Below are 16,544 nucleotides of genomic sequence, written 5' to 3' on the forward strand. Positions count from 1 at the left end.
GGTAACCCAGTATAAAAAAGGAACTCTTAGCTTCTTGTTCTCACTCAGGAGCTGCAAATAAAGGACTACATAGTTTAAGTATCATACCTTGCCTCATGGAGTCATTACTAAAAGGTGCCTACATGTACTACAGAAACATGAGTTCTCGGGTAATGATAGCAGTACAGCGTTCCGGTCTGTTGCTGTTGGGGTTGTCTATATGACGTTCCAGGTCCCGAATTTCATTTTAAAGGGGGGAGGATGCCTGTGTGTGGTCTTTTATCATGGGGTGGTCGTTACACACCAGCTACCACATGGGCTTGACAGAGCAAGGTCCAATGGCAAGGGGGTCCAAGATAATTGGAGACTAAGCTTCTGCTACATTAGCCTAGTATATGCTGACAAACATACTCCTACTGTCCTCCTCTCTCCCTGGGTTTCATAGAATGCAGTGTAGTCCTCCTGACCTTGCTGCACCTCTCCCAGGCCCCGCTCCTCCCGATCTCGCTGCTCCTCCTGACCTTGCTTCTAGGCCTCGACCTCACTCCGAGATACACAGCCAATCAACTACCTGGACTCCAGTGACATCACACTTAGATTTTGTCACCCTTGCAGGATGGCTCGCAGCTGCCTGCGATGGCTCGCACCGCTTATGACATTTATATAGCGCCTTCCACAACCATCAGATGGCTGAGCGCTTTACAATCAATGAAGTACTCAGAGTGTAGTCACTGTTGCAAGTGTTCACTGCATCTTAATTTAAATTGGTTCAAAATCAAAAATGCAAGTTACACAATTTTTTCCTCAGATTACTTGGTACATACTATCACGTCTCATCTTAGTGAGGACCTATCCACTGTCAGTCGATAGTTTTTCCTTAGAGACTTTAGTCTCAACCCTTCTCCCAGATCGGTCTTGACTCTTACCCTCTGTCACTGTCCCTTTCTCTTCCACTGTATTTCTCTTCTTGCCCATCTTCCTCCTTTCCCATCTGTCTCTCTCCCCAGATTTCTACTAACTGAGGTTTGCTGAGTCTGCCACTCTGAACTCACCCCTTTGGCCACACCACATTGCCCACACCCTCAAGCCAGCCATGCTCGGCTCACCTTGTGACTTGGTATTTAGGCAATGCCTACTCCTATACCAGTGCCAAATGTAATAGTGCAACCACTGGCAATATTTCAAGTAGTCAGAGGGAGTTCACAGTTACAATCTTTCAAGCTGAAGGTGGGCATGCTGAAAAATGAGGGTACAAGTGAAGTAAAAATTTGTAGTTTTGAAAAGCTACCTTCAAAAAAAAAATTCCAAAATGGATAAACTGGGACACACATTACACTGCCACCTAGTGGCCTGAACAAAATCTTTTTTAAATCCACATGCCACCCACTGGCCAAAGTTTTGATTGCAATAGCTGACAACTATATTAAATGAGAAATTGTGACAAACACTAAACCAAAGATCATGTCAATAAAAGCAAAAGTGCATGTCCTACATGATTAAGCAATTAAAAATCAAGATATGTCTCCAAACCCTGGATGAAAAAACAATCTGCTTGTGCTGCAGAATTTAGTTGAGGTTGCACTAAGCTGTAGCAGCCCCTACTATGATACAGTTTAAGATTTCTGTAGCATCCTTCCCCCTAGTCAGAGGTGCCGTCCTTCAAACGAAGCATTTGAGGCCCAATCTACTTATTTAGGTGGATGTTAAAAGGTCTCATGGCATTATTCATAAGAACATAAGAATTAGGAACAGGAGTAGGCCATCTAGCCCCTCGAGCCTGCTCCGCCATTCAATAAGATCATGGCTGATCTGGCCGTGGACTCAGCTCCACTTACCCACCCTCTCCCCGTAACCCTTAATTCCCGCAGTATTTTGAGGCTGTGCCCCCTAGTTCTAGTCTCCCCGACCAGTGGAAACAACCTCTCTGCCTCTATCTTGTCTATCCCTTTCATTATTTTAAATGTTTCTATAAGATCACCCCTCTTCCTTCTGAACTCCAACAAGTAAAGACCCAGTCTACTCAATCTATCATCATAAGGTAACCCCCTCATCTCCGGAATCAGCCTAGTGAATCGTCTGTGCCCCCTCCAAAGCCAGTATATCCTTCCTTAAGTAAGACAGCAGCAAGTTTTCCCAAGTCTGCTGGTTCACCTCCCAAAACATTAAGTTCATGAGTTAACTCAGTTTGCCTGGATATTTGTGTGTAAAAGGCGGCCACAGTTGCCTACATTTAACACCAAAATTGCATTTCAAAGTAATTAATTGGCACATTTGAGGCATTTGTATACATGGAAGTCTTTAAGGAACACAAATGTTTAAGTAGAAATTGCATTTAATAAAGTACCATGTGACAGTCTAATATGTACATGGGGATAGACAATCAGCCTTCACCTATTGTTCTGGTACATGTACAATTCATCGAGATGTTTAACCCAGTATCTGCCAGTCCACTGTTCCAAACCACAAAACAGATCACGCGTAGAAATTTAATTACACAAAAGGCACAAGATACAAGTCACTTACCATATGAAATCTTGTGCCATCTGACCAGATCAATTGTTTATTTGCAATGACATTAACCCAGAATTTGCAGACAAAACAGTGAGTTCAATGGCACTCGCCACCATTAATGTGTAAATCGGTCAGCAACTTGCAGTGAGGGAGAGATCCCGTGAGCTACGAATCGCCACAAGTCGCTAGACAATGTGTGTCTCACTTCATGAAAATGACAGCTTGCCCTCAACCTCCGTTAGTTTCATGAAGTTGCTTCATTCGTTATAGAATTTATATCACAAACAGGCAATTCGGCCCAACTGGTCTATGCTCCACATGAGCCTCTTCCCACAACCTTATCAATATGTCCCGCTCTTCCTTTCTACCTCATGTAATTATTTAGCTCCCCCTTAAATGCATTGATGCTATATGCCTCAATTCCTCCTTGTGGTAGCAAGTTCCACATTCTCACCACGCTCTGGCTAAGCAAGTTTCTCCTGAATTCTTTGTTGGATTTACTAGTGACCATCTTATATTTATGGCCCCTAGTTTTGGTCTCAACACAAGTGGAAACATCTTAATGTTAAATTTGTGCATTAATTGTCAATTAAACACGCCATAGGAAGTTAGGGCTAGTAATTTAATGACTGGCATTGCAGGAACATAAATCTAATCAACCTTGAGCCTAGAAAGGGAACAATTTAAACTGTGGAGTCTCATTTCTATAGATAGCAAATGATTTTAAAACTTTTTTTGTTCTCTCCTAATCCAATCCTCCTTTTCCTCTATTCTCTTTCTGCATCTTACTTAACTCTAAAGCACCCTATTTCCTTCAATCTCACTGTTGGTCCGGTCATTCACTAAGGTCCCAGATGCCCCCTTGCCCTACTGTTATTAGCCCACACTTCAAGCAAATAACACCACAAAAGATTTGAGCTGAAGGACGAGGGAAAAAGTCTAACGGGCCACACCACGAGATGCCCCACTCCAGCAAATTTTGGGCCATTATTTCCAGTACCAATATTAAACCATCCTTCAGCTTTCTGCCATTAGAAAAATCCCATCTGAAGCTGATTTATAAAAGTATGATAATGCAGCAATGACAAGCCATATTTACTCCCTTGCAGTTCCTTAGAAAGATGCTATATTGTCTATTATGGGACCATGATAGATGAACAAAATGGCTAATTTTGCCAGCAGACTTCCATATGGCTCAACTTGTTACAAGTGCTCCACCTATAGAAAACCCAACTGAAAATGCGAGCCTTGGTGTGACAGCAGTAGAATGTATTGCACCCACCTCATCACTCAAGGCCATTTGTAATAAAGTCACATTTGAAAAAACTGCAACCATCAGTAAAGTTTTTTGTCCACACTTAGCTTTATTTAATCCCTTCACTGGAACATTGCTTGTTCATCGATTAGAAACTCAGTATTAGCATTGGATGGCTGGTTAGAGATCTGCTTTTCCTAAATAGCTAAGAATTAAACAAAAAAGTGTTCTTTTCAGATCCTGGAGTAGGCATATACTGCAGATGTTCTAAAAAAATGGAATTAGAAGTTTATTTCGGGGGGGGGGGGGGGGGAAGAAAGAGCGGGGAAAATGAGAAGTGAGATTAAGGGAAGGCAAGTAACTTCTCCAAACTTCTCTTGATACTGCTCAATCCATAATAGACTTAAATCTTACAGCATACTGCATTTGTTACCATTAAAAAGTCACACTGGTGTTGAGAGATAGCATTTTACACATCTGTGCAACATACAGTGGGACATTTTTGCTCATTTAAAATTTCACAATTAACACAGTCAATGTTCTCCAATTCTTCAAGATTGATTGTTAAAGTATTTCCCACTCTAAGGCTGTACGTAACTGAATGAGCTTTTTGGCTGATGGAAAAAAAACATTCTACTGGAAGTATCCATTTAAGAGTTCATGGTCATAGCTGCAGGTTGGTTGGATTGTAACAAAATGATGAACAGAACAGTGAAATGAACAAAGATCTAAAGCTTTTCTGTATTCATAAGTTAGCTAGGAATTTTGAGACCATCCTATTAGAACAGTCGTACATTGTATCCAAAAGTCTGCTTAATGCCATCAAAGTAGTAACGCTGCCAGCCTGCTTTTGTCTGATCTTCCTCGCCTACTGGGACACCTTTGCACTCCACTTGCAGTTCTGTTCCATCGTTCTTGTTGTAGAAAGTCAGTTTTATGGTTGCATAATGATCTGAAAATAAGCCAGTGGCAATTAGTAAGTTTTTCAACAACCAGACAAAACAAAAAATGAACAGAAGACAGATTTTTCTCAAGACACCAATTTAAATAGGCAATGAAATAAATTAACAGAAAATAGGTGCAGGAAGGAGTAGGCCATTCAGCCCTTCGAGCGTGCACTGCCATTCAATGAGTTCATGGCTGAACATGTAACTTCAGTTCATTCCTGCTTTCTCGCCATACCCCTTGATCCCCCGAGTAGTAAGGACTACATCTAACTCTAAGGTAGGCACTATTTCAAATAAAGCCCTGATCATTTAGTGTAGTTTTACAGCTACATAGATAAACATCAAGGCACTTCACAAATGTAATCAGACAAATCAATGCCAAGCCAAAAAAAGAGGGGTGGCAAAAAGCTTGATGAGGGTCTTAAAGGAAGATAGGGAGGGAGGGAAGTGGAGAGACAAAGTAGTTCAGGGGTGAAATTTGAGCTGGGGGCCTAGACAGTTGAAGGCATGCCTGCCAAGGATAGGGTGAAGGGATATCAAGATACAAAAATAGCCAAAGTTGGAAGAACAGAGTTCTGGGAGGGTTGTAGGGCTGGAGAAGGTTAGAGATAAGAGGGGTGGGTGAGGCCACAAAAGGGATTTAAACATGAAGATGAGAATTTGAACCAGGAGCCGATGTAAGTCAGCGAGCACAGGAGTGGTGGATAAGTGGAACACGGCAGCACTTTTGAATGTGCTGAAGTTTATTGGAAATAGGAGACTGGTCAGGAGAGCACTGAAATAGTTGAGTCTGGAATTGACTGATGGAAGGCTGAGGCTAGGTGAAAACAGGCACTGTGAGGAGGTAGAAGTAGGCAGCCTTTGTGATGGAGAGAATGTGGGGTCCGATGCTTAGGTTTAGGTCAAATAGGACACCAAAGTCTGGTTCAATCAGAGACAGTGGCCGAGGAGGGGAATGGAATTGGGGGCAAGTGTATGAATTGTGGCAGGGGTCAAAGGTGATGGAAAATTGAAACAAAAAACAAGTCAACGGCCCCAAGTTTCCACACGCGGCAAAACAGGCGCCCCTCCGAGCTGGGCGCCTGTTTTTCGCGCCGAAAACGGCGCCTGAAAAAAAACGCGCTATTTTCGAGCGCTTTGCAGCTCGATGTCTGCTTGGCGCGGCGCCCAGGGGGCGGAGCCTACCACTTGCACCGATTTTGTAAGTAGGAGGGGGCGGGTACAATTTAAATGAGTTTTTTTCGTGCCGGCAACCCTGCGCGTGCGCATTGGAGCGTTCGCGCAGTGTGAAGGAAACATTGGCATTCGGCCATTTTAAAAAGTGCTGCAGAAAAAGTGAAAATTTGTTTATTGAACCCTTGCAAAGGCTTGTATTTTAATTTTCTTGATATTTCTGTGTGTGAGGGTGAGGGAGTGCATTCTGTAATTAAAGATAGACTGTGATAAACGGGACACATGCACTTTTTTGAGACTACTCAAATTCTTTGTAGCTGTTCAATTTTTAACATTTTTTAATAAAGCCACATTGCCCTTCCATGATCAGCACTGAGGCTTCTTGCAGCTTTCTCCCCCTGCTGTCGTCGGCAAACGGCTGCCTCAAGTAATGAGGCTTCCTGCTGCCTTCTCCCTCCCTCCCCCCTGCCGTTGGTCGGTCCCGATGGCAAACCGCTGCCTGAAAGGCCTGCCTGAAGCACTTTCACACAGGTAGGAACATGGTTTATTTAATCTTTTCTTTGCTTATAAATTTTTATTCAGGTTGGATTTATTTGTATAATATTTGTATAAGTATAACTAAGGATTTATTGTAGAATGTAATGACTTCTCTTCCCCTCCCCACCTCCACCTCGTTCCCGACACCTAATTTGTAACCTGCGCCTGATTTTTTAATGTGTAGACAAGGTTTTTTCAAGCCTACAAAAATCTTCACTTGCTCCATTCTAAGTTAGTTTGGAGTACGTTTTCACTGTGGAAACTTTCAAATCAGGCGTCAGTGGCCAGACACGCCCACTTTTGAAAAAAAAAATTCTGTTCAAAAGTGAAACTGTTCTCAATGACTAGAACTGCAGAAAACTTAAATGTGGAGAATTCCGATTTCTAAGATACTCCGTTCTCCACCAGTTGCTCCTAAAAATCAGGAGCAAATCATGTGGAAACTTGGGCCAACATGTTGAACAAGACATTAAAATCTTCGATGAAGCTTCCTTCAGCCAGCACATCTAATTCAGTGTTAATTCAGTGTTAATTCAGAGACGAGGGTCCTGAACTTAAGGAAAGGTAACTTCGATGATTTGAGATGTGAATTGGCTAGGATAGACTGGCAAATGATACTTAAAGGGTTGACAGTGGATAGGCAATGGCAGACATTTAAAGATCACATGGATGAACTACAACAATTGTACATCCCTGTTTAGAGTAAAAATAAAGAGGAAGGTAGCTCAACCGTGGCTAACAAGGGAAATTAGGGATAGTGTTAAATCCAAGGGAGGCATATAAATTGTCCAGAAAAAGCAGCAAACCTGAGGACTGGGGGAAATTTAGAATTCAGCAGAGAAGGACAAAGGGTCTAATTAGGAGGGGGAAATAAAGTATGAGAGGAAGCCTGCCGGGAACATAAAAACTGACTGTAAAAGCTTCTATAGATATGCAAAGAGAAAAAGATTAGTGAAGACAAACGTAGGTCCCTTGCAGTCAGAATCAGGTGAATTTATAATGGGGAACAAAGAAATGGCAGACCAATTGAACAAATACTAAGGAAGACACAAATAACCTTCTGGAAATACTAGGGGTTAGAGGGTCTAGCGAAAAGGAGGAACTGAAGGAAATCCTTATTAGTCAGGAAATTGTGTTAGGGAAATTGATGGGATTGAAGACTGATAAATCACCAGGGCCTGATAAGTACTCTGGGATGCAGCCTAAGGAAGTGGCCCTAGAAATAGTGGATTCATTGGTGATCATTTTCCAACATTCTATTGGACTGGAGGGTAGCTAATGTAACACCACTTTTTTAAAAAAAAGGGAGCGAAAACAAGAGAATTATAGACCGGTTAGCCGGACATCAGTGGTGGGGAAAATGATGAAATTCAAGATGAAATAGCGGCGCATTTGGAAAGCTGTGACAGGATCGGTACAAGTCAGCATGGATTTATGAAGGGGAAATCATGCTTGACAAATCTTGAGAATTTTTTGAGGATGTAACTAGAATAGTGGACAAGGGAGAACCAGTGGATGTGGTATATTTGGACTTTCAAAAGGCTTTTGACAAGGTCCTACACAAGAGATTAGTGTGCAAAATTAAAGCACATGGTATTGGGGGTAATGTATTGACGTGGATAGAGAACTGGTTGACAGACAGGAAGCAGAGTCGGAATAAACAGGTCCTTTTCAGTGACCAGTGGGGTGCCGCAGGGTTCAGTGGTGGGACCCCAGCTATTTACAATATAAATCAATGATTTAGATGAAGGAATTGAATGTAACATCTCCAAGTTTACAGATGACACTAAGCTGGGTGGCGGTGTGAGGAGGATGCCAAGAGGCTGCAGGGTGACTTGGACAGGTTAGTTGAGTGGGCAAATGCATGGCAGATGCAGTATAATGTGGATAAATGTGAGGTTATCCACTTTGGTGGCAAAAACACGAAGGCAGAATATTATCTGAATGGTGACAGATTAGGAAAAGGGAAGGTGCAACGAGACCTGGGTGTCATGGTACATCAGTCATTGAAGTTTGGCATGCAGGTAGAGTAGGTGGTGAAGGCAGCAAATGGCAAGTTAGCCTTCATAGCTAGAGGATTTGAGTATAGCAGGGAGGTCTTACTGCAGTTGTACAGGGCCTTGGTGAGGCCCCACCTGGAATATTGTGTTCAGTTTTGGTCTCCTAATCTAAGGAAGGATGTTCTTGCTATTGAGAGAGTACAGCGAAGGTTCCCCAGATTGATTCCCGGGATGGCAGGACTGACATATGAGGAGAGACTTGATCAACTGGGCTTGTATCCACTGGAGTTTGGAAGAATGTGGGGATCTCATAGAAACATAAAATTCTGACGGGATTGGACAGGTTAGATGCAGGAAGAATGTTCCCATTGCTGGGGAGTTCCAGAACCAGGGGTCACAGTCCAAGAATAAGGAGTAAGCCATTTAGGACCGAGATGAGGAGAAACTTCTTCACTCAAAGTGGTTAACCTGTGGAATTCTCTACCGCAGAAAGTTGTTGAGGCCAGTTTGTTGGATATATTCAAAAGGGAGTTAGATATGGCCCTTACGGCCAAAGGGACCAAGGGGTATGGAGAGAAAGCAGGAAAGAGGTACTGAGGTTGAATGATCAGCCATGATCTTATTGAATGGCAGTGCAGGCTCGAAAGGCTGAATGGCCTGCTCCTGCACCTAAACCTAATTTCTATGTTTCTGTGTAATGTGGTACTAAACCAAATAGCATAGACAAGATAGCTTAATTTTACCAAGTTAGTCAGTTAAGCTGAAGAAGAGTTAGGGGTGCTACAGTTCACTTCAGCATCCATGGGCTTAGAAGGTGGGAAGTGAAAGCCAAAGTTCCAACCTTCAGCAACTCAGTGACCCCTGCTGAAAGTTGCATACTTAGATATTGGTATAGGTAATGGGATTGGGCTCAGTTGCAATGATCAAACATATCCCCCAACCCCAAATTGAAAAGCCTGCAATTGCCAGGATTACACACAGAAAAATGGGAACTTGGTCAAAAGGCTACCAGCACCTGTGGAACTATATTCAACAGCATAAACAACTTGTATTTATATAGTACCTTTAATGTAGTAAAATACCCTATAGGCACTTCACAGGAATGTTAACAAAATGTGACACCGAGCCACATAGAGATATTAAGACAGATGGCTAAAAGCTTGGCCAAAAAAAAAAAAGGTAGATTTTAAGGAACTTCAAGGAATAGAGAGGTAGAGATGTTTATAGAATGAATTTTGGAGTTTAGGGTCTAGACAGCTGAAGGTACGGTCGCCAATGGCAGAGTGATTAAAATAAGTGAAGGGTCCACAGCCAGATAGGGAATGGAAGACCAGCAGGAAGAGCAGTGCAAGGAAGGTAGTGCAGGGGTCCCCTGCGGTCATCCCCCTGCAAAACAGATACACCGCTTTGAGTACTGTTGAGGGGGATGACTCATCAGGGGAGGGCAGCAGCAGCCGCCGCCAAGTTCATGGCACCATGGCTGGCTCTGCTGCACAGGAGGGCAGGAAAAAGAGTGGGAAAGCAATAGTGATAGGGGATTCCATTGTAAGGGGAATAGATGGGCGTTTCTGCGGCCGCATAAGAGATTCCAGGATGGTATGTTGCCTCCCTGGTGCAAGGGTCAAGGATGTCTCGGAGCGGGTGCAGGACATTCTGAAAAGGGAGAGTGAACAACCAGTTGTCGTGGTGTACATTGGTACCAACGATATAGGCAAAAAAAGGGATAAGGTCCTACAAGACGAATTTAAGGAGCTAGGAGCTAAATTAAAAAGTAGGATCTCAAAAGTAGTAATCTCAGGATTGCCACGAGCTAGTCAGAGTAGGAATGGCAGGATAGCTCAGATGAATACGTGGCTTGAGCAGTGGTGCAGCAGTGATGGACTCAAATTCCTGGGGCATTGGAACCAGTTCTGGGAGAGATGGGACCAGTACAAACCGGACAGTCTGCACCTGGGCAGGACCGGAACCAATGTCCTAGGGGGAGTGTTTGCTAATGCTGCTGGGGAGGAGTTAAACTAATATGGCAGGGGGATGGGAACTAATGCAGGGAGACAGAGGGAAACAAAATGGAGACAGAAGCAAAAGACAGAAAGGAGATGAGTAAAAGTGGAGGGCAGAGAAACCCCAGGCAAAAAACAAAAAGGGCCACTGTACAGCAGAATTTTAAAGGGTCAAAGTATAATAAAAAGGCAGGCCTGAAAGCTCGGTGCCTCAATGCGAGGAGTATTTGGAACCCAGGAGAAAGCTCTGAGCTAGCTAGAGTGGGTGAGTGCTCAGATGAACAGGACCCCAAGAAAGAATGCAAAAGGCAGGAGGCAACAGAGCAGAGTAGCACTGGGGTAAGTGTAAACCACAAGGTGATAGGAAGGGACAATATGTATGAATATAAAGGGGCTGCAGGAGGGGTCAAAATTAAAAATCATGGTTTAAAAACTAGTATTAAAACACTCCACCTAAACGCACACAGCATTCGAAATAAAGTAAATGAGTGGACGGCACAAAATCATTACAAATGGGTATGATTTGGTGGCCATTACAGAAACATGGTTGCAGGGTGGCCAAGACTGGGAATTAAACATATAGGGCTATCTGACAATTCGGAAAGATAGACAAGAAGGGAAAGGAGGTGGGGTAGCTCTGTTAATAAAGGATGATATCAGGGCAGTTGTGAGAGATGATATTGGCTCTAATGAACAACATGTTGAATCATTGTGGGTGGAGATTAGAGATAGTAAGGGGGAAAAAAATCACTGGTGGGCGTAGTTTATAGGCCCCCAAATAATAACTTCACGGTGGGGCGGACAATAATCAAGGGAATAATGGAGGCATGTGAAAAAGGAACGGCAGTAATCATGGGGGATTTTAATCTACATATCGATTGGTCAAATCAAATCGCACAGTAGCCTGGAGGAGGAATTCATAGAATGCATATGGGATTGTTTCTTAGAACAGTATGTTACAGAACCTACAAGGGAGCAAGATATCTTTGATCTGGTCCCGTGTAATGAGACAGGAATAATAAACTATCTCCTGGTAAAAGATCCTCTCGGAATGAGTGATCACAGTATGGTTGAATTTGTAATACAGATTGAGGGTGAGGAAGTAGTGTCTCAAACGAGCTTACTATGCTTAAACAAAAGGGGACTACAGTGGGATGAGGGCAGAATTGGCTAAAGTAGACTGGAAACACAGACTAAACGGTGGCACAATTGAGGAACAGTGGAGGACTTTTAAGGAGCTCTTTCATAGTGCTCAACAAAAATATATTCCAGTGAAAAAGAAGGGCGGTAAGAGAAGGGATAACCAGCCGTGGATAACCAAGGAAATAAAGGAGAGTATCAAATTAAAAACCAATGCGTATAAGGTGGCCAAGAGTAGTGGGAAACTAGAAGATTGGGAAAATTGTAAACGACAGCAAAAAATGACTAAGAAAGCAATAAAGGAAAGATAGATTACAAAAGTAAACTTGCGTAGAACATAAAAAGATAGTAAAAGCTTTTACTGATATACAAAACGGAAAAGAGTGATTAAAGTAAATGTTGGCCCCTTAGAAGATGAGAAGGGGGATTTAATAATGGGAAATGTGGAAATGGCTGAGGCCTTAAACAATTATTTTGCTTCGGTCTTCACAGTGCTTCACTAGTACTCAGAAAAGTATACTGGTGAAATTCTGAGTGAAATAGACATAGTGAGAGAGGAGATCTGGGGGTTTTGGCTCCTTGGAAAGTGGAATAGTGCACAGGCCCAGATGAATTGTATCCTCGGCTGTTGAGCAAATCAAGAGAGGAAATAGCAGAGGGGTTGACCTTCATTTTCGAACCATGCCAAAAATTGCTGGTCACGGGAATGTGGGATGGGAGGACCTTGAAATAATCACTATCACTAGGGGGGTAGTGCTGGACAGGCTAATGGGACTCAAGGTAGACAAGTCCCCTGGTCCTGATGCAATGCATCCCAGGGTATTAAAAGAGATGGCGGAAGTTATAGCAGATGCATTTGTTATAAGGTGCAGCAGTTATAATGGGTGACTTTAATATGCACATAGATTGGGTTAACCAAACTGGAAGCAATACGGTAGAGGAGGATTTCCTGGAGTGCATAAGGGATGGTTTTTTAGACCAATATGTCGAGGAACCAACTAGGGGGGAGGCCATCTTAGACTGGGTGTTGTGTAATGAGAGAGGATTAATTAGCAATCTCGTTGTGCGAGGCCCCTTGGGGAAGAGTGACCATAATATGGTGGAATTCTGCATTAGGATGGAGAATGAAACAGTTAATTCAGAGACCATGGTCCAGAACTTAAAGAAGGGTAACTTTGAAGGTATGAGGCGTGAATTGGCTAGGATAGATTGGCAAATGATACTGAAGGGGTTGACTGTGGATGGGCAATGGCAGACATTTAGAGACCGCATGGATGAACTACAACAATTGTACATTCCTGTCTGTCGTAAAAATAAAAAAGGAAAGGTGGCTCAACCGTGGCTATCAAGGGAAATCAGGAATAGCATTAAAGCCAAGGAAGTGGCATACAAATTGGCCAGAAATAGCAGCGAACCCGGGGACTGGGAGAAATTTAGAACTCAGCAGAGGAGGACAAAGGGTTTGATTAGGGCAGGGAAAATAGAGTACGAGAAGAAGCTTGCAGGGAACATTAAGACGGATTGCAAAAGTTTCTATAGATATGTAAAGAGAAAAAGGTTAGTAAAGACAAACGTAGCTCCCCTGCAGTCAGAATCAGGGGAAGTCATAACGGGGAACAAAGAAATGGCAGACCAATTGAACAAGTACTTTGGTTCGGTATTCACTGAGGAGGACACAAACAACCTTCCGGATATAAAAGGGGTCGGAGGGTCTAGTAAGGAGGAGGAACTGAGGAAAATCCTTATTAGTCAGGAAATTGTGTTGGGGAAATTGATGGGATTGAAGGCCGATAAATCCCCAGGGCCTGATGGACTGCATCCCAGAGTACTTAAGGAGGTGGCCTTGGAAATAGTGGATGCATTGACAGTCATTTTCCAACATTCCATTGACTCTGGATCAGTTCCTATGGAGTGGAGGGTAGCCAATGTAACCCCACTTTTTAAAAAAGGAGGGAGAGAGAAAACAGGGAATTATAGACCGGTCAGCCTGACATCGGTAGTGGGTAAAATGATGGAATCAATTATTAAGGATGTCATAGCAGTGGAAAGAGGTAATATGATAGGTCCAAGTCAGCATGGATTTGTGAAAGGGAAATCATGCTTGACAAATCTTCTGGAATTTTTTGAGGCTGTTTCCAGCAGAGTGGACAAGGGAGAACCAGTTGATGTGGTATATTTGGACTTTCAGAAGGCTTTCGACAAGGTCCCACACAAGAGATTAATGTGCAAAGTTAAAGCACATGGGATTGGGGTTAGTGTGCTGACATGGATTGAGAACTGGTTGTCAGACAGGAAGCAAAGAGTAGGAGTAAATGGGGACTTTTCAGAATGGCAGGCAGTGACTAGTGGGGTACCACAAGGTTGTGTACTGGGGCCCCAGCTGTTTACACTGTACATTAATGATTTAGACGAGGGGATTAAATGTAGTATCTCCAAATTTGCAGATGACACTAAGTTGGGTGGCAGTGTGAGCTGCAAGGAGGATTCTATGAGGCTGCAGAGCGACTTGGATAGGTTAGGTGAGTGGGCAAATGCATGGCAGATGAAGTATAATGTGGATAAATGTGAGGTTATCCACTTTGGTGGTAAAAACAGAGAGACAGACTATTATCTGAATGGTGACAGATTAGGAAAAGGGGAGGTGCAAAGAGACCTGGGTGTCATGGTACATCAGTCATTGAAGGTTGGCATGCAGGTACAGCAGGCGGTTAAGAAAGCAAATGGCATGTTGGCCTTCATAGCGAGGGGATTTGAGTACAGGGGCAGGGAGGTGTTGCTACAGTTGTACAGGGCCTTGGTGAGGCCACACCTGGAGTATTGTGTACAGTTTTGGTCTCCTAACCTGAGGAAGGACATTCTTGCTATTGAGGGAGTGCAGCGAAGGTTCACCAGACTGATTCCCGGGATGGCGGGACTGACCTATCAAGAAAGACTGGATCAACTGGGCTTGCATTCACTGGAGTTCAGAAGAATGAGAGGGGACCTCATAGAAACGTTTAAAATTCTGACGGGGTTAGACAGGCTAGATGCAGGAAGAATGTTCCCAATGTTGGGGAAGTCCAGAACCAGGGGTCACAGTCTAAGGATAAGGGGGAAGCCATTTAGGACCGAGATGAGGAGGAATTTCTTCACCCAGAGAGTGGTGAACCTGTGGAATTCTCTACCACAGAAAGTTGTTGAGGCCAATTCACTAAATATATTCAAAAAGGAGTTAGATGAAGTCCTTACTACTCGGGGAATCAAGGGGTATGGTGAGAAAGCAGGAATGGGGTACTGAAGTTGCATGTTCAGCCATGAACTCATTGAATGGCGGTGCAGGCTAGAAGGGCCGAATGGCCTACTCCTGCACCTATTTTCTATGTTTCTATCAAAATTCTCTGAACTCTGGAGAGGGACCAGCGGATTGGAAAGCAGCTAATGTAATGCCTCTGTTTAAAAAAGGGGGCAGACAAAAGGTAACTTTAGGCCGGTTAGTTTAACATCTGTAGTGGGGAAAATGCTTGAAGCTATCATTAAGGAAGAAATAGCAGGCCATCTAGATAGGAATAGTGCAATCAAGCAGACGCAACATGGATTCATGAACAGGAAATCATGTTTAACTAATTTACTGGAATTCTTTGAGGATGTAACGAGCATGGTGGATAGAGGTGTACCGATGGATGTGGTGTATTTAGATTTCCAAAAGGCATTCGATAAGGTGCCACACAAAAGGTTATTGCAGAAGATAAAGGTACGCGGAGACAGAGAAAATGTATTAGCATGGATTGAGAATTGGCTGGCTAATAGAAAGCAGAGAGTCGGGATAAATGGGTCCTTTTCGGGTTGGAAATTGGTGGTTGGTGGTGTGCCACAGGGATTGGTGCTGGGACCACAACTGTTTACAATATACATAGATGACCTGGAAGAGGGGACAGAGCGTAGTGCAGCAAAATTTGCAGATGACAAAGATTAGTGGGAAAGCGGGTTGTGTAGAGGACACAGAGAGGCTGCAAAGAGATTTAGATAGGTTTGGCAGATGGAATACAATGTCGGAAAATGTGAGGTCATCCACCTTGGGGAAAAAAAAACAGTAAAAGGGAATATTATTTGAATGGGGAGAAATTACAACATGCTACGGTACAGAGGACCTGGGGGTCCTTTTGCATGAATCCCAAAAATTAATTTTGCAGGTAATCAGGAAGGCGAATGGAATGTTGGCCTTCATTGCGAGAGGGATGGAGTACAAAAGCAGGGAGGTCCTGCTGCAACTGTACAGGATATAGGTGAGGTCACACCTGGAGTACTGTGTGCAGTTTTGGTCACCTTATTTAAGGAAGGATATACTGGCTTTGGAGGGGGTAGAGACGATTCACTTGGCTGATTCCGGAGATGAGGGGGTTAACCTTATGATGATAGATTGAGTAGACTGGATCTTTACTCGTTGGAGTTCAGAAGGATGAGGGGTGATCTTATAGAAATATTTAAAATAATGAAAGGGATAGACAAGATAGAGCCAGAGAGGTTGTTTCCACTGGTCAGAGACTAGAACTAGGGGGCACAACCTCAAAATACAGGGGAGCCAATTTAAAACCGAGTTGAGAAGGAATTTCTTCTCCCAGAGGGTTGTGAATCTGTGGAATTCTCTGCCCAAGGAAGCAGTTGAGGTTAGCTCATTGAATGTATTCAAATCACAGATAGATTTTTAAGCAATAAGGGAATTAAGGGTTATGGGGAGCAGGCAGGCAAGTGGAGCAGAGTTCACGGCCAGATCAGCCATGATCTTGTTGAATGGCAGAGCAGGCTTGAGGGGCTAGATGGCCTACTCCTGTTCCTAATTCTTATGTTCTTATGCAAGAGACCAGAATTGTCACCGTTTCATGAGGGAGAAAAGTCCAGATACATTTTTCAAACAGGTGTAGAACTTTGAGACACAGTTTGTAGATTTATCATAAAAAAGGTCTCTATTGTCACCCAGCTGTAGTTGCGTTACAACTGGCAAAAGAAAACCACTTCACTGTCCCAT

General features: G+C 43.3%; 1 protein-coding gene across 1 annotated transcript in view; it reads right to left on the minus strand.

The window, feature by feature from the left end:
* Window positions 1-2,293: 2,293 nt before the first annotated feature.
* Window positions 2,294-16,544, minus strand: part of ahsa1b (AHA1, activator of heat shock protein ATPase homolog 1b) — a 37,561-nt gene continuing 23,310 nt past the window's right edge. The window contains exon 9 of the mRNA XM_070879612.1: window positions 2,294-4,697. Within this exon, the coding sequence (XP_070735713.1) occupies window positions 4,525-4,697 (173 nt within the window). The 3' untranslated portion in view covers window positions 2,294-4,524. The remainder of the gene's footprint in view (window positions 4,698-16,544) is intronic.

This window comes from Pristiophorus japonicus, chromosome 4 (assembly GCF_044704955.1).
Source record: "Pristiophorus japonicus isolate sPriJap1 chromosome 4, sPriJap1.hap1, whole genome shotgun sequence".
NCBI lineage: Eukaryota > Metazoa > Chordata > Chondrichthyes > Pristiophoridae > Pristiophorus > Pristiophorus japonicus.